Raw genomic sequence first — 27,384 nt, 5'->3', positions numbered from 1 at the left:
GTACGATTTCACTTCATTTTATTGACTCAATCTAATCAAAATATATTGCAACATTATCATTGGTGCGTTACAATCTCCATATACAATTCTCAATAGCGACTACTAAATATGATACAGAAAGCTTTTTATAATCAGCCGGAGCAGAAAAATCGCTAGCTATCAGAAAATTATCACAGCTTTCATTCATGCATCATAACTAGTAGTCGCGCATAAATATATTAATATTGCTTAAGATCATGCAAAAATGTCATACGTCGTAAAATATATGTATATATTATATTGTATGGAGGGATTAAATGTTATAATGTCGTGTGAGACTGGAAAAACGACAGCCGCGTATAAAAATTTATGCCAACGCGGATAACACGAAAGCGAGATTTTCTTTTTAACGTCGCGAAAAAATTTAGGAATTCCCGCATTCGTGTAATTTTTATTCATCCGCCCTATAATATTAAATATACATTTAAATTATGCAAACTGTTGATCTATCTTAAGCGCAATTCAAAGAGCTCTTAAGACTCTTAATGTACTTAAAAGTTTGAGCTAAAAATCTTGTTTTATCTTATATTTTAAATTTTTATTTTCACAATAGAATTATAGTATAAAATTTCATTTGTCTCATTGCTTACAAAACGACAAATCTTACATTCATTATTTCTAATTCGTTATATTTTAAACGTTAAATATACTTATATCACTTGTATGCAGACATTATTGCTCATATCTGCGACAATTTCATTTAAGGCGCAAATAACTATCGTTTTTTCTCTTCAAATATATTTTTCTTATATCTACATTTTATATTTACACAACAACAAAAGATTATTTCATCATACAAAGTGACAATTTAAAATTTCAATTGACAAGATTCATCTATGATGAGGAAAATATTTCATATATACAAAGTTACAATTAAAAATGTCATATATACAAAATTACAATTAAAAATTTCAAATTGACAAAATTCATCTATGAATATTGAGAGTCAAATATCTATTCGTAGATTATTAAAATCTAAATACACAAATCTTTTCTATATATGTGCTCGCAGTGCACATAGAAATTTTAAGAAAGATACAGTTGAAAAGAAAAAGCGTTAGCTATTCGATAAGCAAAATCGCGTGAAAGAACTTTTATTGAAAGTGATCAAAAAAATTTCGTTGTAAGAGGAGTACACGCATAATACTTCTGCTCCCCCTTGTAGAAATCCTCCACGTCATGGTACTCCCGTTTTTATTCGGGATCGTTCTCTTCGTTGGACCCGTACTCCATCATATCGTCGTCGTGGCGTCACAAGCTTACAAGCTTTGGGGGATTCGCATCTGGCGAGCTGAGATCCACGGCGGACAAATTGCTTCTCTGTTGCGTCGAGCACGACGGTATCAGGGGCGTCGAGACCGGTGTAAGACCAGTACCACCTTCCATTAGGGACTCAAAATTAAACGGTATGCCGCTGGTTGGAGTGGTAATCGGCATACCGGCTACATCCATCGATGACTTCATGAAGGATGGTGTTTCCACCGTCTTGAAAGCAAGCGTGTCTGGTCTCTCTTTGGGCTCCACGAACATTGTCAGGGAATTCAGTCTGTTATTGTTGTCCAATCCGACTGGTAATGAATTAGGTCTATTCGGTCTCGTTGCCGCGGCTACTGTTGTGTCGCCTTTCACAGATTCGGCGGCAAATTGATCCTCGACCGAAAGATCGGTCTTTATCACGGGTTTTATATCTAGCGGAGACGAGGGGCGTAGCGAACGGCGGCAGACTGCTCTGTGGGCGTCCAAAATAAATTCCAGTTCATCTTTGACCTGTTTCAGCTGTTCAATCTCTTCCTGCAAGTTTTGCTTCTTTTTTTCCAAACCCTCGGTTTCCTACAAAAAAGATTAAAGATCTTTAGCGAATGTGAAGCTCTAAGGCAGTAACTCTAGACGCTCAATATTATTGTAATTATATTGTTACAATTATTGATGCTTCTTTTAATTCAAAACAAAGGAGGTTCAATATAGCCTGTGGACGATCAGTAATATATTGTGCAACATCAAATATTATTTAATATTGATCATCTAGAAACCGCTTAAAAATATGAAAACTATGAAGAAGACTGGAAAACTCAGTATTCTAAGTCACGCAACATTATGTCTGTAATCCGCGTACTTACTTCGAGTAGGGCATTGGTGTGATCCATTCTTCGCTTGCGGCATCTCGCCGCTGCCATCTTGTTCCTTTCGCGCCGAATCTGTCGCCTCTGCTCTTCCTCGGGGGTCATCCCGATCGTTCTGGTGGGCCGCCTGCCACCCATATTGCGTCTAACTGGTTGCTGTTGCTGCTGTTGTGTTTGCTGCTGGGTCTCGATAAGGGTGGTCGTCGGCGCCGGAAGATGTACCGCCGTTGTGTTTTGCGTCTGTGCTGGAGTCGGCTGTGACGGTTCGACCAACGGCGGCACAAACCCGGCTTCGCGACTGTGCGACGCTGACTCGCTTGTCAGCTCCAGGAACGTCTGTTCGATGCTGCGGAGGGTGGTTGGCGTCAGCGTCGGCGTCGTCCTGGTCGGCACTCCGCTATGTAATCCGTCCAGAGATACCAGCTACAACATAAAGATAACGGATTGTGTTTATTGAAAGTATATTCAAAATCTCTTTTATAAACATTTACAATTTTTAATTATATTATTCATAACTACACTGAGAAAAACTGAAAATGAACGAACCAGAAAATTATGATTATATCAATCAGAATTCTGATTATCTCAACTAGAATTATAATAAATTTAACCAGAAAATTCTGATTTGTTCATTTTCAACCAGAATTCCAATTAATGCAATCAGACGTTTTCCAGTGTAAAGAACAATAGAATCTGATTTTATAAAGTATCAGTGAGATAAGATTAATACAAATTTCACGAGTTATCAAGTGATGAATTAAACTGCAATGTTCACGAACTTTGGCACTCTAATAATGGATCTGAACGTGGAGATAAACGCATAGCTTCTGTACAGAAAGTAAGTGTATACCAGAAACATTAATAAACATTAATAAAAATTGTATAAGCAGTTTAGTACAAATGTTAACAAGAATTAACTGTTTACTTCTTGCTGTTCCAGTTTCGTCCAAAATCACAGAAAGTGACGAACTACTTGATTTTGCGGTATAAAATTTTCTACGTCGTGTTCTTTCCGGAAAGAAACTGCTACTAACGTAGGTGCGATATCGCGTTATCTTCGACTTTCCAGGTTCGATATCAGCCTGTTAATCTCACCAAGATGGCTTGATTAAAAATATCCATGATCCAATACAGTCGATAACGTATCATCGCGCTAGCGAGATAGATCGCTCAGAATTATATGATCCCGCACGGTTATTGAAATTACAAGACGCTCACGTCTCGTGATTTAATTCGCGAAAATATCCGCGCGTCTCTGGCGGCAATTTACAAATGCCGCGCCAGCGCGGTACAACACGTGCGTTATAACGTTGCGCAATACTATAATTCGCATCGAATTAAAAACGTCGTTTCCATGCGGCAGCGGCGGCGGTGGCAGTGGCGGCGAGACGATAAAAAAGATTCGCGGTCACTCGAACGCGATTTCACCGCAAGAGGGGAGGGGCATGGCAGAGGGGGAAGGGAGACCAGGGAGACGGACTTTATGAGCCCGTCGTTCTCCCTAACTACGACTATATTAACGAGCAACTCGAATCGCAGCTCACGTAGCGACAACCTCGCGCGCCATTATCGCGCCGCCAATCGCCAGTCGGGGACGTAATCTATACGCGTTGCGCGTTTCCCAGAAAACACAAAAGGACGCAGGAAGGAAAAGAGAAGCCCCACGGCGTCCTTCGTTCTCCTGCGCGCCGCGCTACAGAGAAGACGTGCCGCGCGGCTCGCTATCATTTCTAAAATTACGAATCGCCATCCTCCGGCCGTTTAATGAAGGCCACCGCCGTCGACTTCGCCTCGCGATGAGAAACGTCGAACCACTGCGTACATTTAAGAAGTACGCAGGGCTAAAATCTACAATATATGTGTAAACAAGAAAAGGCATCCAGTATCTAATGTATTCATTTATCTCTTCTATATTCAATGAGATGTTATTTGAATTGAAAAGTGTCTTGATTGTCTCCTATTTCTAAATGTCTAATTCTAATCAATGAAATAGCACGTAGGATAGTAATAATGTTTCACGTATGATTTATACTGCGATTTATAATCTTCGCATTACAATGGGAAACACAAAGCAAAATAAAAAAATTTTACTTTGCATCGATATATAAAGTATGCAAAGCAATAATTTTTAACATAGTTATTTTATATGTATAACAACAAAACAAAATAACCATATTAAAAAAATTAATTAAATAAGAATGTAAAAATTATTTAAATAAGAATGTTTTCAATCTTGAAACACAATCGTGAGCAGACCCAGAATAGTAACATCATTTATTAAATTGACAAGCGATTTAATATCTTTTGATGCTAATAAGCATCTTTAAGAATGTTAATAATTTGAATTTTAATAAGAATTTTAAATCTATAAATAATGTTTAAAAAATATTGTTTTGCATACTTGACGTACTGGTGCAAAGCAAGATTTTTTTTTTTTTTAATATGCAGTATCGATTAGTGCATCTCTTTCGACGAGATGCTTTAAGACGAGAGAAAATACCGTAGGCAGGCGCTTTAAGTGTCATCGCTAAAATTACTTAGCGCAGCTCGGAACGGCTTCGTCGATTTCGGCCGTCGTCGTTTGGCCACCCACCGACCGGCCACGCTTCTCGCACCCATCGCAAACCATCATGCGGGGAACTTAAGGAATGTCCGGAGCGTTAAACTTAGGCGTTACCGAATCGTGTCCGTGCGCGTAGCGGCGTCACGGTCACTGGAATTCCGATCCTGTGTGAGAAAATGCCGAAGATAATCTTGGAAATTATAGAAATTGCCGGGAACGACCTATCGATTGATCGACAGAAATCGTAATGTTCACACCCTGTTCTTTCTTGAAATCAGTGATTTCCATTATTTAATAAATCATTAGCAAGCTTGAAACGATATTGTGCCGCGAAGAAGAGTGTTACAATTTTGGAAAGAACTTTTAACCCCCCGTCTGCAATCCGGATCTTTTTGGTACGAGCGAAATTTTATTATCAAATTTCTCCGAAATAAAGAAGAATAAAAATCCAGTTCTCTTATTGCTAAGTTACATGTTTTTAAACAAATTTTCCTTATTTTTGTTTCCTTATTTTTCCTTATTTCAAATTTCAATTTTTGTTAATTAAATTTAAAAACTCAGATTGCAGACGGAGGGAATATAAATATGATTGCAAATAGAGGATTAAAGAATGCAAAAATTTACAGATCTTATATGATGACGGTACATATATTAGCCATTAATTATGATTTTATATGTCTAGTGAAATTGTGCAACTTCGTTTTATATGTTTAGTGAAATTGTGCAACTTCGTTTTATTATGTAACTTTTGTTGATCCTCCGATTGATAAAATGTGGCATAACATGATTAATCATGTTATTTCACAATTTTCGCTTATGATTTATAATATATTAAAGTTGTTTACATGTTTGGAGATGTTAATTAGAACAAAATACCTTATCTACAAAATTATCAATTACTTTTTTCACTAGTCAAGCTTTTTCGGATCTTTATCAATTTTCTCGACCTCCACAGCAACGTGGAGGTTTTAACAAAAAAAAAAAAAAAAAAAACTATTTTTTGTAAATCTCACGCGATCTGCAACATTGATTGTTGAAAATACAAATACAGCTTCTATTCGTCCTTACAACAAAACAAACAAGTGGATACTGGCGTCTTTGTATATACAATCTCAACATTACTAAGTATTTTAGGATACAATATCGAACCTCGCTATCTATTCTTTTTCTTAAAAACTACAATAAAAAAATCTACGTATCTTAAAAAACTCCATATTGCTGATAGTGGATTAATTTAATGAATTTGGAGAAGCTTCGAGAGCAAATCGACTCACCGGGCGTTATTTGATTTCTGCCAAAAACAAAAACGCTGAAGAATCACGCAATCGATCGAGATCGATAAGTGCGACATTGATAAGATAATCATAGCTTTTAACGTGTTCAGAGCAATAATGGAACATATTGTATATATGAACTGAGAAATCTACGGAATCATCTATTTTCTTATTCAAAATTTAAATGCAGAGAAAAAGAAATTTGAAAAAGCAAGAACTGATAAAAAGATATTTATTGGTAAGATCAAGAGATGGTCTTTTATTTATGACTACCGCCGAACTGACAACTTCCGGCCATTCCGACGGCCTTCGGGCCATTCACCTTGCTCCGCATTGTTCGTCGCGAGATCACTCGAACGATGTCATTATATGCGTGCGTGCATCACAGCATCGACAAGTCTTCCCTCGCCCAAACGTGAATCACATTCGACGACCCCTCCCCTTGGTCGAGCGTATTTCAATACTCCGTACACATCACGTGATATGCACAATACTGTGTAACTACTCGTGTAGAAAAAAAAAGATGTTTGTGCCTCTTTTCATAACATCTGAATATAAAATCTAAAAAAAAACGCGATTAATGATGCAAAGATGTTTTAAAACAATTGAATTCTACAATGGAATTAGACATCATTTTTTTCCACTACCTACATTTTTACATTTGTTTTTTTAATGATTTTTAAATTAAAAGTTTATTAAAATATATAATCCACTTAACAATTATTTACAATTTACATACTAAATTCGTATAAAAAACAATAAACTAACAATTTCAACAAATTAAATATAAAACTTAAAAAATAATTCTTACTTAGCAAGTAATAATAATGTAATAAAATAATATTGTAATAAAATATTGTAATAAAATTTTAATTTAAAAGAGTCATTACGCAATCCTACGAATGTTAAAACGTGGAAAAAATTGCGTTTGATTCAATTCCACAGAAATCTGCTCCGAATTAGTGCAACGAAGTACTGCAAGACGGCATTCATTTTACATTCATCTATAGTATATACGTAGATCGTACATACACGATAACCGATATTCGTTGCGATCACAACCGCTGATATAGCGAAAAAAAGCTCATTTATTCGCAGCGAATTACGTAGAATTTCGCGAATCGCTGGTTATCCGCGGGAATTTTCTCCTCCGAGATGGAGCAAGAACGAGCGTGCGCGACGTCGCGCTTTTTTTCATAAAGCCGACGGCTGTTGGCATGCACGCGTCTTCCGTTTTACGTTGTGGTTGCTCGCTCACTCGTTCTCCTCCACATATGTGAGCACACGTGAGCGACACGCACAAACACACGCACACATACGTATGCCGGACACGTACGATGAACGCGCGCACGCGGTCCGCAATTCTATAAATATATATACGTTCGCTGGTCTCTCTAATCTGTCCCGAGTGCGCGTTGCGAGTCTACGGACAAAGGACGATATCAGCCACCAGAAAATCATTGCGAAACGCGTATCCAGATAATAGCCGTAGTCGTTCTCGCTACGAAACGCGGCAAGAAGCACGCAAAAGCGAGTTAGCGAGCGAACGCGCCGCATCACATCTCATCTCATCACATCGTATCGCCACTCGTGTAATTCTATACCGCGGAAAATAGATCCTCGCTTAGAACGTCGCTTCCAGAATGAGGACGATAGAGTAATTGTGCGATCGAATCTAGAGAACACGCTCGTAACCACACGCTCGCTGTGCTATCGCGACCGAGATATCGCGCGCTTATATGGCGATTGAGATACAAATCAATGGAAACGCGAGATATATGGGACTTGCGATTGCTCCTATCGGAATACAAATTTTAGTTATGGACTTTTTACAATAAGCCGTTACCTAAGCTTTAAGTCTCAGACCGTAAGAAATTGACGATCATAATCGATTTATTTTTCTTATATTCGACTGTGACTGATCAATTTCTTATGACTTAAGATTTAAGCTTAAGTAACGACTTATTGTAGAATGTGTGCTATGGATGTACTGTCATATCGCTATTACGTACATAGTTTTTAAAAAGTGAGAACCAGATTTGTTAGAACTATTCTATTATAATTTGTTATCAACGCCAACGTCAGATTAATTGGCGATATTTGTTGGAAATGTCACGACGAGCGGAATAATGGCTTTCGTGTGCGCATCTAATAATGATTAAAACGTTTTGCAATTTTGTTGAGTCCTTAGCATATTATTTCTGTAGCCAAGTAGTTCTGAGAAAATCCCTGCACGTTAGAAATTTAAATGTTTTACAATTTAAATAAATTGACAAGTCGAATTAAACATTAAGGTACATAACATGTTTTTAATTTCAAAATATAAATGTGAATATTCAACAATTTTTCACTCTCAAAATAGACAGATTAATAAGTAATACAAAATTATAGATTTTCAGATAATAGATCTGTCCTGTAATCAGAATAAAATTGAAGGTGTCGGATTGATTTTGAATATAAATAATCTGAACGTATTAAGTAATCGAACGTGTTTCAAGACTGATAACGAATCACAAATTGGATTCGATTCATGTTTTATGATCCCTCTGCCAAATCAATTAATATTAATCAAATAATGGCCGACATAAACGATTCTCGGTACACTTGCGATAGTTTCACCGAGGCGGGTAGAACTTCCAACGTTATTGCACAATGTTGCACAATTCCTCGCATCGCAATCATCATCCCGCATAAACCGAACATTCGTTCACTCGCTCATTCCAAGACGAGCTTTCTCTCCTTCAAGTTCGCAGCAATTACGCGATTAGCTCGTTGCTTCGTTATTTTGCGATCAAACGAAGCATGACGAAGATGGATTGGCTGATCTTTTGGTGAAAGCTTATAACTGTGCGATCGACGATTCGCAATTAATCGAGAATGAAGACGTGAATGAAGCGCTCTCATCGAGCTTCGAAAGCGCGCCAGTTGCCGCGTTTATTTTCAGATCAGAAACGATCGTCTTGGAGAACCTCCTCGCCTCTACGAGGTCCTTTCCGACTTGGACAAAGAGCCACTTTATTCGCGCCATATGATCACAATGAGATCGAATATCGCTCCCGTCAAAATGTATCCATCTCGAAAAGTTTACATGACGTCGTCAACGTGTGCGGTAAACATTTTTCGAATTCTCTCGCTCGCACGTATCAAAAATGTTATTAGATAATGAGAAAGATATTTGTAAGATAATGGATAATAAACAAAGATTTTTTTCTTAAAAATAAAATAATTAGCTTCTAATTTATTGGTTTGCCGCAACAAGTTGCCCCAAAAATAAATAAAAATTGCATCGTTCATCTTGTACTATCTAAAATTGATTAAAAGTATCTTTTACTTATTCCACAAAAAAGTTAGAATATTCACAAGTTTAGGCGAAGCATGTTATAAAATTGGATTCAACGATTAATGAAAAACACGCTGATTATTATCTAACGTATCTCCTGAAATGCAACTTTCTTGTACGAATTGCAATAATATTTGCTTCATATTGGAAAATATTCGCGCTCGGGAGATGGTTACCTGCTGATAAAGCAATTCCTGCGCAAGTATATTCGCAATGTCGACTGGGTCCATGGCGGTGGCTGCCATAGCTCGAGGGATCGGTTATTCGTTCAATGTTCGTTTGTTCGTCGTCGAAAATATGACGGTGAGAGATAATGCGTATGGGATGTCGAGGAAGGGAACGGGGAAAGGGGAAAGAGATAACAGCGGGACTGGGAAAGCGGAAATAAGTAATGAAGAATAAATGATATCTCAGTCGATCGTTCGTTCGTAGAAGATCGTTCGGGCGTCGGTGTGCGCTTCGTTCCTCCTGCGTCTCGCTTCGCACCCCCTCCTTTAAAAACCGCACCACCCTCGTGCGCTCGTTTCTTCTCACTTATCGAAGAGTTCGTCGTCACCACTGCGTCCTCCACCGACGCCTCTTTAACACTGAGCGAGCGACGCCGACGCCGCTCGTCGTGGCCTTACGCGACGACGACACCATCCTAAAAATAACCTTCGAATTTCGAGTATGTGCGCTCCGCGATGTACGCGATGAAGGAAAGAGAGAAGAAGCAAGGATGGGGGAAAAATAACATTTTGCAGCTTCGTTAGTCTCACGTGCATGGACCATTGACCGCTAAAAAAATTCTTATGCGCTTGTGAACTTGTGTATTGTTTTTAAAAGACAGCCGATCGTTATTTGGATTAGATTACAAATAGAGAATAAGATGTTAACGTAAGAATTATTTAAAAAAGCAAAAATATATCTAATTGCAATAATTATTAATTAATTTGAGACATGATTATTATTACCATACTTATGTTTAAAATTGTATATACATTTTAGTGATACACAATTATTTTGTCATTCACAATAGAGAATAAAAAGTTTCGATTATATTTATGTAATGTAAAATTAGAAATTTGGAAATTTAGGAAAAAAATGAGGCGGCGAGACGATGACTTCGTTCCCAATCAGTGGTTTTCCCGGCGTGAAATTCCCTGTTACGCGGCCGCTCGCTGTCTGGAGGGCCTTAATTAGTTCGAGTTCTAAGTTTAACACCTGTGTAGGATCGTTTGTCGTCGACGCCGGTACTTGTGGATTCGTCGACTTGGACTTCGGCCAAAAGATCTTCCGCCACTGATCTCAAACGTGTAACGCTTCAATTTCGAGATATCAGAAAGACGCGTGAATTAACGACCGATGCATTATTCGCATAACTTCGCATCAGCATATACAAAAAAAATTGCTCGTCTACTTAAGTCAGATTGGCTATTTCGTTCCAATAATTGTCAAGTTAATTTTAAAAAATATAACAGTTGTAATAACATCTACATTTTAACACCTTTAATATATGTTTTTAGAAAATAAACATTTTAATTAAAAAATTAAATTATTTTAAAATATTAATTAAAATATTTGTATCATAAAATTATTTGTATCTGAACAAATGTATAAATTTATCTTTTTAAATATTATGTATTGTATTTTTTGTGTACATTCTTTTCCGGTGTAATTTATGCTTTATTATGCTTATTATTGTTTTTAACATGCTGGAGAAATTAGTAGAGAAAGAATCGAAGGTTTAAAACGGTCGCGTCATATTGGACGGAGTTGTTTGTTCTATCTCGCTGGACACTTCCAGGATGCGGCTTCCTCGTATCGTTAAGAAGCTGTGTGGCGCCGCGATGATATCGAGGTTTACTTTAAAAATATTTCGGGCTACTGTTTTTCGACAGAAGTCTTAAATATAAAGTTAGAAAAACAGCTCGGAAAAATCAAGAAATGTAATTTAGATATAAATAATTAGACCATTAACAATAAAATTAAAAAATTAAACCTGTTCGGATAATTAAAAATTTATTATATGGTTCTACAAAGTTAATATATTGATTCTAAATAAATTAAACAGAATCTTATTTTATATACATTATATCATATGATTTGATTTTCTTCTTATCAAGAAATCAATATGGCTAAAATCTATTAGCTTTTGTGTCATTCGGAAGGGAAGCTATGAATACGGTACGGACATTCAAAACCAAGCTTATCTCGCCTTGATATGAAAACACGTGGTAACCAGGTTATGATAAACAATCTGCGTGTTTGACCAGCCGAGCCTGTCACAGGTTTCGCCAACAGTAAACACACATTACTTGTGTGTAATGATCATTATGCATGAAAAGATTATCATACATGACGTTATTAGAAAAATTTAACGAAGTATGTAAATTTCCAACGGTATTCAGAATATTTTCAGGCCAACAAGAAGAGGAAACGAGCTTTCATTTTTATGACCTTTCAAAATAGTTCAATACGTTCTAAATTCTTGTTTTTCTTGCATCTTTCTTCCTCTTTCATACTGCTTTTTTCCACATGAAATTACTACATTACTACTGTAAAATATCATTTTTAAAAAAACAATATTTTTTTACAAAATAAATAAGTAGTAATAAAGGTTGGAATTATTCTAGGCGTAAACCGGTCTTCGTTATTGGATCATTTCTTTTTATCGGATTACATTCGTGGCGGAGATTATATTTATTTTTATGTAATACAACGCGCGATTACGCAACAAACAGTAAATCGACGTCGACCAAGCACTGCGCAATATTTATTTATGCGTCTAGCGTATTCTCTCTCTCTCTCTCTCCCCCTATCTTTTTGCTGCCCTTCGCATACACAGTTAGTTATGCTATGGATATTACGCGGTAAATAATAACGCAACTACGTCAGAATAACATGTTCTATGCGAACGCCGGAAAAAGCGCGGTTGAAAGCGGCCGCAAGAGCACAACCTTGGATAACAAAGGAACCTCTATCTTTACCTCCATTTTTGCTGTTTTTAACGCTTCCGTTCGCGAGAAATCCAATGCCTTCTTAATACCCGATTTCACAACTCGCTCGCAAACTCTCAATAGAGACAATAACAAATGGAGCATAAATACATCATTTTTCATTTTAGCTCATTATATTATGCACGCACTTTTTCAATTCATCTCGCGTAAACATGTTCTTTGTACTGAGATATCGTAACGCTTCCCATGAATTTATTAAACTTTCCGTTGATCGATAGAAGAAAAATTCAAAGTTAACGATGAATAAATCATTTCTATCGTATAATATTTACGCGCATATGTTACAAGTTTATAGCAAGTTTCCGTGAGTTGAAAGGACGGTTTTCTTTCCACGATACGAACGTGTCGATGCCAGTGGTAGACGGAGAACAAAGAATGTAAACATGATAACGGACGCATGAACGAGTAGTGTGTTTCGAATGCATCGCAACGGCGCGACCGTCTGTATTGTGTGCGCGCATAAAGTGCAACGTATGCAGATAGAGTATATTGCACTTAGAGGAAAATCCATGTGTGTAATTTTATATGTGACAAAAACTGATACAATTGAAAAAAAAAAACGCGAACGGAGAACAAGAATGCAGCTTTATCATTGTCTTAACAAGCGAGAAAATAAAAAAAATGTGATAAAACGAGAAGAAAAAAGAAGTTATAATCGTACTAGATTACAACAAATGTTAATGTAACACGGAAAGAACGGTTTTGTTGAAGTATTTAGGAATTTCAGCTGGATATTCTTTAAAATCTTTGAAGTGGAATTTAAACTCTAAAGAGTGAAATCTCACTCTTAAAAATTGACAATTGAATCATTCTTTTTCAACTAGCTTAACTGTTACTTTTCCTCACTCTTCTTATTTGTTCCACTCCAAAGATCAGAGTACAAATTTGAAAATAATTTTGTTGTGCTATCGAAATTATTATATAAAACGCTCAAGCAATAAATGCTTTCTCCATAGAAATAATAGCTTTGTTGAAATATCCAACAATTATAGTTAGATACAGATGTAAAAATAATTTGTTAGACTATTAAAATAATTTTATAGGATGCTCAAGCTGGTTGTTAGAATGTCAAAAATTTTTATAGCATTGCTCATCATGTTTGAGTCTCCTGGATAATTATTTTGATGATCCGATAAAATTATTTTTAGATCTGTATCTAACTTTTTAAATATTTCAGCAAAATCATTCTTTCCTTGTAAGTTTTTATTATTTTAAATGCGATGTAGAAAGGAACGTTATTCGATATGTTGACGCGACATTCAGAAAAACACGGACAATACGCGATTGGGATTTCCCGGAAGAATCCTGGTTAGATCAGTACGTACGATTTCGAGATCTACTGTCACACCGTCAACACCGAATAATGTCACGATTCAAAGTGACTGAAAATTCACTCCGAGCGAGTTTTCTCAAGTTAATTAAGTCGTTGCGACAATTTCGTATCGTGCCACTTACTAAAATGCAACGTTTGATTCGTCGAGCAGATGCACGTAAGATATGCCATTATGCGCTGCGATTATCTAGCATGATGTGACGTCAATCGGCGCGGCGATGTCGTCACTCGTTTATTTTTTTTCAAATCGACAGCAAACGATATCGCGGAATCGCACGTTCCACTGCAAATATTGACACACATAGCATGCAATTTAATACAATTTATCTGCTCTCGAAAACTAATACAGCGATTAAAAATTGATTTTACGTGCAAAATAATCACTGGTTACAACGCTGGTAAATGTTACGTATACATCGGTTAATGTATTTTGTTGCATAAGGTGTTCCTTTTTTATAATGCTACATTGCTGTTATCTATGATCCTGGCAAAAATAAAAATTAGAGCAATACCTTCTAGGAAATGAAAATTGAAACAGCAAAATGTAAAAGACGTGTTGACGTTCCTTTTACCTCAATTTTCGCTTTCTAAATACAGAAAAATACACACTATATTTTTACCAAATTAAAAACCAAATATATGCACAAATAATAATTACGTGTTTCAAATATTTTAAAAGTTATATCCATCAAAAGTTTATCACAAATATCAAATTCATTCAAAATATATATATGAAAAAATCCTAGTGAGTTTAATGCGTCAATCAAGATTATTAAATTAAAACAAATTCAATTTGCTTATTATATAAAATCGTTTCTTCGATAAATTTTATAATATTTTTCAAAAGAAAATAAATTCTTGTTTCGAACACAAGTTAGTAAAAGTTTTTTAAAGTTTGTAATGAGTATATTCAAAGATTATTATCAAAAAAACTATTCCTTGTTAAAGATAATTGTTGTTTGAAAGAAAAAAAGTAAATTGAGCAATTACTTTTGTTAGCAATAGAATGGCATTTTTTTGTGTGTAGAAGGTACTGTTTTTTATTTTCGCCAGAGACAAAGACTTTAGTAAATACAAACTTTAGGTATAGTTATGTATGAAGAACGATCAAAGCAAAAGTATAGTTTAATTACTTTGAATAACACGACATGTGCACGAAATCGAACAATACAAGTCTAAAGTGCAAACGGCAAAGAAAAACAAACGCGATAAACAGCGAGACGATAATAAGCATGCTGAAAAAGCACGCAATAATTGTATTCTTCGCCGATGCACGAGGATCGACAGGCGCGTTCTGTGAGTTTCCCAACAGCAGAACAACATCCGCAATAATTTTCCACTGTCGGAGCGTAAATGATGGCGGCACAATTAAAGACTGAATCGTCACCTGCGTGCGATTACAATCGGATTACGAACGGTCTTGAATTGAACTCGCCGCGATCGAAAGCCGCTGTTAAAATCAGCGGACAGCATCGAATAAATTCATTATCGGCGCGCTGCTAAGAACGTAGTTAAGAACAGAGTCAGTCGCGTGCAAGGACGTACGTTAAGGCACCGCTTTTTTCGCAATAGCCTAAAATGGGAATGATTTTCGACTCACCTCAAAACGGAGAGCTCGACGGACGACCTCGTGCCTGTTCGTGAAACCGCGATCTGTCCCAATGGGGCCTAACCTGAACTGATCGCGTTTCCTTTCACAGAAATGAAGCGTGGCACGTTTCGTACGCGTGCGTTTCTGACAATCGTCTTGACGTCACACGCGAGCGTGTGCGGGGAAACGTCGCCACCGTCGCCGACCTTGCGGTGAATTCGATAGGCCGTTTCGGTAGAGTCAGGCGTGATAAAGAGAAGGAGAAATAGGAGGAAAAAAAAAAGAGAGATCGAGAATCCCAACGGCGAACGCCGACCTAGAAACCTGCCGCACAACCACGTCGGACGACAGTCGCAGTGACACTGACAGCGCTTCTGTCATCGTGCCGTCGCCACATGGTCGCGCGCGCGCGGCCGCGCCGCTTCGGCCGTTCTCGGCCACCTTCGGCTCTTTCTCGAGAGGACTTGGCGCGCCGGAGGCCGGAGACCGAAGTCGTCAGAGAGTCCTCGGCCATGCAGCGTGATGGGTAATGGGTGGCGACGGGGCACGAGGGGATCCTCGGCCTCATCCGTGCGCGCCGCGTGCCGCGCGCCGCCGCCGACCGACACCAGTAGAGAAATAGAGGATACGAGAGATGACTTCATTGGACTCTCTCGTGTCGCATTCAAGCACCTACCGAACGCGACAGCTATTTGCTGATCCGCTTTACATACGCGGGGAAAAACGCGCTCGCGTACCATTACACCGCGATCGGGACGACGGACTCTGATTATATCCGGCAACTGATTGGCGCCAGTGGCGCGATATGATTCACAGTTCGTCGTGACACGACGAATCATCTTATACTGAGAAATGCAAAATTGAATACATTACGTCACATACACCGACTACTTCCTGTGTACTATCGGCCGGGGCTAACATTCAGCGAATACATTTCAAAGAGAATACATTTCAAGTCACCGAATGTACTTTTTATAGTACGATTAATTTTTATGTACGTTCTATATGCTGTCGCGTTTTGAAAAAACTACAAAGGCAGCGATATATTAATGATTACAATAAGCTTAGTTTTGCTCGTTTTTTGCAAGAAGAGAATATATAACGAAATAAATTTTAACACTTATAATATATAATTTTTGATAGGAAATTAATATAAAAAATTAAAAGTCGCACAATGCATTAAAATGAATATTAGAACTTTATCCTTAACCCTTTTCTAAATCTCATTTAAATCATTTCAATGCAACGAGTTCTTGAGACTGCGTCTAGGGTGCTTAATTAAAGTCTGGCCTTTCCTGAGCCTCGATTAACGATTATCATTGAGAACAGTAACTCGTTGTCGGTCACACGACGCCCTTCCGTCGTCGCAATGCGACTCAAAAGCTTTTTTAGACATACATATTCTACGTTCAAAAAACGCGAATAATTTAAAGTTATTTTCAGCGAAATCATTAGAAATAAGGAAGAAACAAATTTCAGAAAAATTGGACAAAGATAAATGATAGATCTTCTTGCTTTAAGAAATAATTATATAAATTATATAAAATATGATTATAAATTATATATAGAATCTCAAAACTGGAACAATAATATCTCCCTGCGATTAGCTTCCAGAGCCGGTTCTACGCAGCATTCACGGTAACGCCAAACAAAGTACTTCGAATTGGCCCGCGGGTACTCAATAAACATCGAGATAAGACCGGAGTGGTTTAGCTCAACTGTTTTTAGCACTAAAGCCCGAGAACAAAGGCCAGCCAAGTGCGCGATGCTGCGGAGTCATGATCGGAGGTGAACGACACTGTAGAGTGAATCGTATGTTCAGCGTAATTTTGGAAATTCTGCGTGGCATGCTGTGGCCTTGTCTGTATATCCCGACGAAATCTCGTGCCAAAGTTTCATCATGTCCTCTAAGCTACCGCAAATCCGCTGAACGGACATTCATTAAGACATTTTGGGAACTGCGGTTTATATCTTTCTTAGAAAAAAATATTTCCTAATTTTATGTTTGTAATTTACGATTAAAAAATTCATAGACATAGGATAACTCTCTGTCTCTATTAATACGCCTTTTAGCCAACTTGTTTTTTACTGAATTAATTATTAAATATTGTAGCTTTAATTTTATCTGCTTACAATCAATATCAGTTTTTCAACTATTTCTTTTTTTTATAATATTTCTTTAATCTAAAAAATGTTAATAGGTACTTTATGATTTTGACAAAAATAAAAAAACATGTTTTTGGCAATGACCCTATTAATGTGCCCTCAATTTGTGTGCTTATCCACATTTGACTCGTTTTAACATGTAGTTACTAAAACAGATAATAAATTTAAGCTAATTGTTGAAGTTAATATATTACATAAATCATTATTTCAATTATATTTATTTCAATGTACACTCATAACATAACGTTCTCAGCTCCAATACAGGGCACATTAATAGGGACAAGCTTAAAATCTTGCGATACGTATTATTGGATTCACATAAATTCTTCATATCTTTTGAAAAATATTTAAAATATTTAAAATACTTTAATACTTAAAAAATAAAATATTATCTTTGGTATGGTATGCATCAATAATTTAACTCTTAATAAGAAAAAATATTTTTTTCTTATTTATTCGTGCTAGTTTTCTTTATGACTTATCGAAATACAAAAGCACGTAATTAGGACAGTTACCCTATGTATCTCTTATTTCATTCATTATTAAAATAATTAAATTATCAAATCAAATTAACTATTAATGATATTTGTATAAATATAGTTTTAATTAAAAAAAGATGCAAATATTTTGTTTTTTTTTCCCAGACAGTGTGATCTGTATCAAAGAATATAATCATTTCCCCCACATAATAATCAAACTTAATCGCCGTACTTCTAAGAATGATGCATCTATACATGAGTGCTAAGTAGCTACCTATATCAGCTAGCCATATAAAGAAAATATTTTCACAATGTAGAATGTAATTCTCGAAATCGAAAAAATCTAGTATAATAAATCTAGCAGATACTATTCTTCTGTTGACAAAGTCGTCCTCCTCGTCCTATTATCGCGAATAATATCTGTGTAATCGATCCCTCACATTATAAAGATACAGAAGTCTATTGAAACCAACGCTTTAATTCAAGGCTACGTGATCGCTCACTTTTCACCAAGGATGATCGATTGGATTCGCTGACGCCAACGGCGCGAATATAGAGTAATTGGCCGGTCAGTAAATTACACTATAATTATCTTAATATCTGTTAAGATTACTTGACAGTTAGTCTATCATTTTCCACGATATTCCTAATTGTCCCCATCTCATTTTCCGTACCATATCAGATCGTAATGCCAAGATTAAAAGCTATCGATGATATTATAGGTGTCGCAGGTAAATAAAATGAGGGCAAAATTGATATAATTTTAAATATGTTCAGTCAAATATCACAACAAAAATAAGAAATTCACTTTTGGGGTGTTTAACGTAAAAATTACACTTATCAAGGTTATCAGAAATTGCGCTGAATTTTAATTCTTGAATGAGAGACATCTGTAGAAAACAATTTAGCAAAATTTAAAAAAGAATAATTATCGCAGGAATTATTCATACAAAGACGATTATTTGTTATTATTTCCCAGAAATCCTGTCCATCTTCCATACTATGAGAGACTCTTAGAAATATTCTAAGGATAAAGGATAAGGATAAAGAAGGTGAAATTCAAAAAAAGGACCTCCAAGGTAGAAAGAGAAAACACTTTGAGGGTACAACGGTCCATGAATTCCTAACCAATGACGTAAGCACGAAGGCATTTCCGACTGGTTGCACTCTTCGACAGCCTCTCTTCGGAGAGGAATACCTACATAATTGCGTATATAATGCGAGTTGGACCTCGAGATATAACTGATCATCGCCTTTCTTTCTACATAATGACGTAAAAAAATGTTTTTAATTAAGTGGCCAGTTCTGATTTTATCTATCTCATATGAAATTCACGTATGTTAATCTCGAAGAATTATACGATTTGAGAATTGGTCGCATTTAATGCTAAATATGGACATGAATACGCATTTTATTTCTCTATTTTTATCGAATGCTTTTTATTTAATGTTACAAATCGATACAAGTGTCTGTCTTTGTTATTTATTGAATGCTGAAAAAGGTAGAACGATGTTTGTGTCGATTTGTGTTACTACTAAATAGAAAGCATCCATTCTCAGAAGCATCCATTCTACGACGTTAACCTTCCTAATTTCGAACGATCAATGGTAGACTACTACATGTCCATTGTTTCCTCTTATCGAATCTCTCTCTATCTCTTAGGATTTCTTAGGAACCTACTTTGCTCTTGTATCTCCAGTCATGCGTGTCAGATTTATCTCCTTTGTGTCTTAGAAACGGCTGCTCGACATTATATGCTGATTACTCAGAAAATGCGACTTGGAAAATGCAATTGCATTTATCGTAATAGTTTTCATTTTCTAATATAAATCAAAATTTATCTTTTATCTTATCTTTTTTACCTTATCATTTTCCTTTTAATAACAAAGAAATTAATAATTAAAATTAAAAGCACTCAAAAAATTGGAAGAAAAAAAACAAATTTTTTTAAACTTGATGTTTTACGAATTATTTTCACTTCGATCGAGTTGTCGTAATTCTGATATAATCTAGATTAAAATTTGTAGCTTTTGGAGGCATCCGCGACAATAGAATAATTAAATTTCCACCGTATTTTAATCCCCACTCACAATGTATGTGTTCGCGGCTTTTAACAGTAATCCATTTGACGATATCCGGACAGGTCGGGTCTTTGTGTCGCCTCCGTAGTTTTTTGTGGCCTTCGTGTCTGTCGCGAGCGCGGACAATAGTTCCACGAAATTGGACACGTTTATCCCACGCGTCATAACGCACTCTTTAAAAAGGAGGCCCGCAGGGTTCTACGACCTCTCGAACTCGCGAGCGCATCGCCCCGAATAGCCGGGCCAGTTTATCATGCCATCATGCTCGAGAGAGTCCGCTTTGAATTATGGGCCCGCGGGCCACACCGCGGTCCCCGACTCTTCGATTCATCTATTTCTCTTCCATGCGAGCGTTACTCCCCCGATCCGACAACGTCAGATCTTTCAAAGGATCCAGATTTTATCTCCTTCTATCTCCTTCGCGTTTTTCGTACCGTACAAAAGGAAATCCATTAGAGAGCGAATAATAGCCAGTCGTTCCAACGCGACGGATTATTATGTGGAAACGACCGCATTAGATATTCATTAGTAAATCGCCGTCCGAGCAGGAAACGTGACGTTGGAATACACAACGCTACATTGTGACTGATAATATACGAATACGTAAAACGTACATCAGACGTCAATTATTAATTAATTTTAATCGTTGTTAATAAAAAAATCAATTTATTTAAACAATCAACATTAATTAAAAGTCAATTCATTTAAATAACCAACAATAATTTCACTATATTCCTTGAACTTTCCAAACTACCTAAACAATTTACGATTAAATGAAATTAATCAAATTAGAAATTTGATGCGACTATTAGATAAATTTGCAAATTTCTTAATTTCGTTGAGGTGATAAACATAAATTAGCCATGCATAAAACTTTCACATTTTCCTGAAAATACTTAAATTCATATATCTTAATGACCGGTGAGTTTTATTTCTATGTTATATTCCTAATATCTCGCTAATATCGCGAGTTGCGTGGTTTCGCGATATTAAAGCGGTACTCGCTCGTACTAGGAACGACGAGAGAGACGGCTCTTTCGGTTGACGTTATTATAAGCAGATATAATCCCGAGCGTATGACGCATGAACGCGGCTTACCATAATCCGGCGTATGTATGTGTGTGTATGCACACTGTACGGCAATAATATTATTACGTTAATCGGCCGCACCGCCGTCTTCGTCGGCGGCCCAGGTAAATCAAGGCGCAGTTAACAGACGTTATTATCGCGACGCGCTTAACACAGACGACGTATTATCGACGTTATGACCTTGTATCGCAGAAATTGCCTCACCGAGCAAGACTGTGAGCAACAACTCGATTGGCATGCCGACTTCTGCTTCCCGAATTCTACTTGTGCGACCAATCAAGAAATTTAAAAGATTTTAAAATATTATAAATATAACGTAAAAGACTTCTGTATACTGAAGAGTAAGATCAGTGGATTCAATATTTAATTCGAAATACCATGTCTTAATGTTGAATGATGTTGAAACGAAGACTGAATTCTAGAATAATACGTGTATAAATGTATTTTAGAGAAAAAAAATTATTCTATGTTATTTATTACTATATTAATATGTATATTTTCTTAAGATGCTTAGACGATAATTTGTCTAAAAATATAAATAAGTAATTATGGATATTATTATGCAAAATAGTCACTTATATGCACGTTAAAAGCAAAACATTATTTACAGCAAATACTACTTTAATGTTCAGTTCAGACAGAATAAATTTTTAATAAGGTATAAGGTATAATGTTAAATTCGTAAGTCCAATTATATACCTGTTTAAGTTGTTTTTAATCACTTCTATAGATCATCAATGCTCTTCAACTCAATATGTCGTTAATTTAACTAAACTAATAGTTAACAATTTAACTCAAGAAAATGTATAAATTTAGTTTATTGTTTACTGAATGCATACATTAATTTGGACACTGTTTACTTTAATGAAACTACAAAAATGACTTGATTTAAATGTTGACACAGAGATTTAAAACAAAATTCTATTTAACTCGAGTGATTGGGTTACCACTACTTCTTTGATACCCAACGATAGGTATAAGAAATTCTCATTTTTTCGAGAAAGTTTACGAGATTACGTGAAGAAGTCCAACTAAGTCGAAGCATTCTCTCGGGGAAAAGTGTTAAGACGCCAATTGACGTCATTCATACGCAAGATATCTTTCCACGGAATCAACCTCCTTTCGAGGTCGACTACACCGGATCGGCAGTTCGCTACACGCAAAAAGTTCTTATAACTTTGCTTTAGAAGAGCACAAAGCACGCGCCGTTTCCTCTTTCGTAATCGGCGCCATAAAACAAATCGAGCGCGCAAAGTGTTGCAACGAGGAAAGCAACGAGGATTTCGATGAATCGAATGTGAAACGTTAGAATATATGTCCTTTCGAATACACAAGGCCGTAGGTTTCATCTTTTTTGTACACTCTCTGTATTTAGAATAAATCTCTGGCCTTTATTCCACGCGGATGTTTTAGAAAAAAGAGGAAGAAATTAAAGTTGTAATTAAGTTTCTAATTCTCTCTCTCTCTCTTTCTCTCTGTAATTAATTTTTTGAATTCAGCGCCACAGTGACTCATATTTAACTGAGATTACTTTCAGTAATCTTGTTCTTTCACTCGAAAAAAAAAAGAACTACTTTGAACCTTGAACAAGTTTTCCTCCTTGGCGCGGCGAAGCGATCGACTTCCCAGAATGCGAAGGCGAACCTTCGGCGCGGCTCATTACAACTCTGCGATGCACTCCTTTTTCCTGGTATCGATCTATCTCGCGTGAACATAAAGTAATCGATGCGTTTATGAGCCATCGCGAATAATTGTAGCGACGCGTCATTACGAGACGACAACGTGCACGCGACGCGTGCGTGGATTTTCATTCATAAATTGCCGGCGAACTACGCGCGATGACTCATCCGCGCCCCGCCTCTCGCGAGACGCGAAACTGAGATAAGCGTGACAAAAATAAAGAAAAACGATTACCAATATGGGAAATTTCCGTATGCGACATTGTTGAACAACATCGAATTGCATTATTATCTATACTCAAATCTATATCCAAGAGAAAAGAAATCGTAGATAACGGTGAATAGCCAGACATTCGCGAATAAACGAATGTCAGAAAAAGAGAAAAAATATTCGCGTATTACGAATAGACTATAAAATAAAATAAAACTAAGAAAGAAAAGTAATAAAATTGAAATATGTAGTATTTTTTTGTTAGTCTTTGGCTCATTTAACGTATTATTACATTGTTTTATTCTAATAACAAACAGGGCATTTATTTTAGTTGTTGAAAGTACTATTTCATATAACTGATAAGTAAAAGCGAATAAATTAATAATTACTTGATATACAGATTACAGAAAAAGTGTTTATAATTCTTAAAACAAGAGTTCTCAAATTGTACGATCTTTTAAAATGAATACCATAAGTTCACTGGCATATTTTCGAAATAGTCGTGTCGAAATGTAGAAATCTTAATGATATATCAATGGAAAATTTACGACGAAAAATATATAATGCGAGCATGCTTGGAAGGCATAAGAAATTTATTCACTTGGATTTAGATTGTCGCACAGAATTATGTTGGTGCGAAGAAACTTTCTTGCGGAAGAGATAAATAACTGCAAATAGGGAAACAACAAGAAGTACCTCCCTCCTTAACCTCCTTTACCGGGAGCAGGATGACACCTCTTGTCTTATGACCCGTACGTATTGCTCTCGCTAAACTTAACCCTGCCTTCAACTAAACCTTCTAATTGGCGGGTTAACGAGCGTTAACTCCTCGTTTCCTGTCAGATTTAACTGTTTTTCTTCAGTTTCATGCAGATAATACATTCAGGAAATCATATTTTCTTCCAGGAAATCGTATTTATATATTTTTTACTAACAATTTATTAAATGCAATTCAAATATCTTCATTAACTTTGTCGATTTTTATCACTTATCTTATACGATAAAAATATTATCGTTATCTTACATGATAAAAATTAATCTTATAAGATATTAAATTTTAATATTTAATACTTGAATTCTATCTAAGTTTAGTTTTATTCAAAAGACAGAATAATTCTCAAATTTTGATTTAGAACAAAAAATCCAACAATAAATTTATAATAAGCTTCTTGAAAATTGTACAAGTCAACAAATTGATGTTTAATTGTTCAAATTATAATTAATTTTAAACTGTTTAAAAATAAATATATTTTCTTGCGCTCGCAAGAGTTAAAAGTTGAAATGTGTTTTCTTCAAAAAGCGGAAATTACTTTCGAAAGAATAACAGATTTCTTACATAATAAACCTCGATAAATATCAGCTTCGAAGAAGACCTTCGCGTACTTTTTAACCGTAGAAAATACTACGATAAAAACATATTAAGCGATAACGAATAATCTAAAAAGCATTACAACTACTTTTAGTAAACGTGACAGTTAAGTAAATTATGAAATGGAAAAATCTAAGGAATAAAATGTAATTTTTCAAATATGTAAATTTTTCTTGAATAATCTTCAATATTGATAACCTTTGTTATTCCTGTTATAATATTTAGTCTATGAATTAAATTTTTCATAATTACGGATACAGTCATCGTAAAATAATAACTTTTATACTCGATATCTTTTATCTCAATACAGACACAAGTTTCACGAGAGAGAGAGAAAAAGCGCTTGTTTTATTAATAACATTAATTAATAAAATATTCATTTTAAAGTTAGTCTTCTCATTACATTAATGTTTAATAATGCCAAACTAATTTAGAAGACTAAGTGCATTCTATATCCTTGTATGCTTTTTTTCAGAGATACTCTTTTTTTCGTTATTATGCGAAACATTAATTTATAAACACAGATTTTCATTATATAATTCCTTTTAAAGTTTGCACAGTGATATTTATTTATCAAGCCTGTTCCAGCAAGAAAGTACCGTTTAGCGATAAAGCGAGTAAACGATGCGTACGTCGAATGGAGATTCGTAGAAATCGGAGCCAAACGAAATCGGTGGGATCGGCAGGTGAGAGCTGTCCGTGTCGCCTCGAGCATCCAGCGCGATAAGTTAGTCGCTTCTTGGAAAATTTGAAACTAATACGTCATCACGAGCATGACCTCAATTATTAACTTAATTGTAAATCGTTATGCAAGACTCCCTTCCCCCCCCCTCTCTCTCTCTCTCTCTCTCTCTCTGAGTGTGTCTCTCTCCCTTTACTAGTTTTCATAACACGCTCGCTGACATGAAACGCATGTAATTATTAACTGATTCCTTTGTGATTATGCATTGTTCACTCGTGCGTACTAAACGACAGATTATTTGTAGAAAGCCAGATTTAGATAACAAGTTTAAATAGCACCGACTGATTATAAGCTGCTTATACTAATCAGATTCATGATATACGCGTATCTATTGCGTGGAGTAATGATAAATAAGTTTTATTTATAAATGTTAGACATAATAATACAATGATTAAAACCTATGAAATAAAATAAAATATCGTAGTTAGAACGTTTAGAAACGTTTACGACTTATTTAAAAAGTATTCTCAAAAAGACAAAGTATATATTTTCAATCCAAATTTTCGATGCAAATATTAAATTTTCTAGAGTATTGCTTATTAATTTGCACATCTTAAATAACTCAAGAAATTAAATTAATAAATAAGTTGTTAAAAATATATTGTTAAACATTCTTTCGTTCTAATTTAGACTATCATTTGCAGCACCTCATTATTCTGTAATCTCTATTCTTAATCTTTACTTGAACGATCTGGTCTCTGTGCGTTTATCTATTACAAAATACATTTACAAAGTATATAGATTTCCACATCTTCGACATAGACACGCGTTTTCACTTACGGTCATCCATCAGTACCATCGCTAACAATACGTCACATTTATCTAATCAGTAGATACGTTATTTTTGTCAGAGCATCGTAGATTGCTTTGCAGTGACTCCTAATAAATCTACCGGAAAGAAAATTGCGTTAACATTTTTACGTCCGACAAACGTTTATCGCTCAACGGTCGTTTCGGATGACTATATTTGGGGCAAAAATGTCTTTTGTTCAACCTTTTTTCGATTTGGTGCCTGAATCGACAGATAAATATTTTGAAATTAGAAGCTTCTTAGGAATTTTCCTAGCTAAAAATTGGACAAACTCAGGCTACATCGAATTTTTTTGAACTTTTCTTTTCCTTTATTTAAAAAAAAAACCGGAGCGGATCTTGATTGACGCAAATTGTTTAGCGATTGAAGTTTTTAGGGGCGCAACCCTAAGCTTCAGCATTATCGATCCAGCCTTGAACCGTGACACCTGCTCAAGAAACGCGTAATCGATGATTTGTGTGCATTAAAAGTCAATCATGTCTTCCGTTTGCGTGCTGTATATATATTACGCAGATATATTAATTACGTTTTGTCGCAAGTAACTTTTCGTGAGAAAATTTCACGTCACCAATCATATATAATATTTTAAAGATGTTTTAAAAATATATAACACGTTTTCACTAATACGTGAAAAATTAATCATAAGTTGCAAGAAGACTGTCAAAGATTTAAAGCACTCTATATAAAATTTAAAAACACATTTTAACGTAATAAATACTTTACGATGGGAAATATATTTATTTTTTCGTGCAAAAAATATATACTACAAAATAATATTTCGAAATAAAATTCTTTGTTCTGTATGCTATTATTTAAAAGAATTCTGTTACGAAGGAAAATAAAAAATATCGATGTATTTATCTCGATAAATGACATGCGTCATCCATGAACTAATTTCCCAATTTTTTCTGCCAGAGATTCGATTTTAGTGAAATTGATAGCACTCTCTTACCATGCAGTTCTCGTCCTTCATGAGCCAGTCCACGTTCGTGGTCGGTGGATACATGGAGAACATCGTGTAGCTGTGATCCTCAATGATATTGTCGCAATAGCCGGTACTAGGCACTCGTTGCATCATCTTGCGCTTCAGTTAACTTCACTTCAATGCTTTGAGCTTTCGAATTCGACGTGTTCGAGATTGGAGTATTCAAGTGGCCAAGAAAAAAAAGAGCTATCACTCGAGGAGTGCAAGACTATCTCGCCAGGAAAAAAACAAATCTTAATGTGATGAAGGATAATTCAACACTTTATCACAAAAAAGTACCAATATCAACGCGCTTCTTATCACTCATCCCGTACTACACGTGACTATGTGCATTTGTCGACTGAGCGCCCGCCAACGTGACCGAGTAACTATATAGAAAAGCCAGCCAACCGTCGCGTCGCCGCCGTCGCCGCTTCCCCCACCACGTCGCATACGGGCGCGCTCCCCGTGACGTCACCGCAGTGTTGATCGCTGATTCGCACGATAGCGACCGACCAATCGGTGCGCAGCCTC

General features: G+C 36.0%; 1 protein-coding gene across 2 annotated transcripts; it reads right to left on the bottom strand.

Moving 5' to 3' along the window:
• Nucleotide 1: 1 nt before the first annotated feature.
• Nucleotides 2–27,222, bottom strand: LOC105153227 (transcription factor kayak). Of its 2 annotated transcripts, none has more exons than XM_011067962.2 (3): nt 26,839–27,222; nt 2,157–2,582; nt 2–1,869 (listed from the first exon to the last, which is right to left on the bottom strand). In XM_011067962.2, the coding sequence occupies exons 1-3, from the start codon at nt 26,962–26,964 to the stop codon at nt 1,291–1,293; spliced, it is 1,131 nt and encodes a 376-aa protein (XP_011066264.2). In that variant the 5' UTR covers nt 26,965–27,222; the 3' UTR covers nt 2–1,290. The 2 variants fall into 2 exon arrangements, with proteins under 2 accessions (XP_011066264.2, XP_011066270.2); XM_011067968.2 differs by lacking the exon at nt 26,839–27,222 and adding an exon at nt 9,513–9,940.
• Nucleotides 27,223–27,384: the final 162 nt, after the last annotated feature.

The sequence above is a fragment of the Acromyrmex echinatior genome, chromosome 3 (assembly GCF_024713525.1).
Source record: "Acromyrmex echinatior isolate Ae372 chromosome 3, ASM2471352v2, whole genome shotgun sequence".
Lineage (NCBI taxonomy): Eukaryota > Metazoa > Arthropoda > Insecta > Hymenoptera > Formicidae > Acromyrmex > Acromyrmex echinatior.
This window is presented reverse-complemented; position numbering and strand designations above follow the sequence as displayed.

What these genes read in the sequence shown, in the direction of transcription:
- LOC105153227 (XM_011067962.2), bottom strand. Translation starts at nt 26,964, where the DNA reads ATGATGCAACGAGTGCCTAGTACCGGCTATTGCGACAATATCATTGAG. An exon ending in TGAAGGACGAGAACTGCATG is followed by an intron (nt 2,583 to 26,838) that starts GTAAGAGAGTGC and finishes TTTATGTTGTAG; the next exon opens with CTGGTATCTCTGGACGGATT. An exon ending in ACACCAATGCCCTACTCGAA is followed by an intron (nt 1,870 to 2,156) that starts GTAAGTACGCGG and finishes TCTTTTTTGTAG; the next exon opens with GAAACCGAGGGTTTGGAAAA.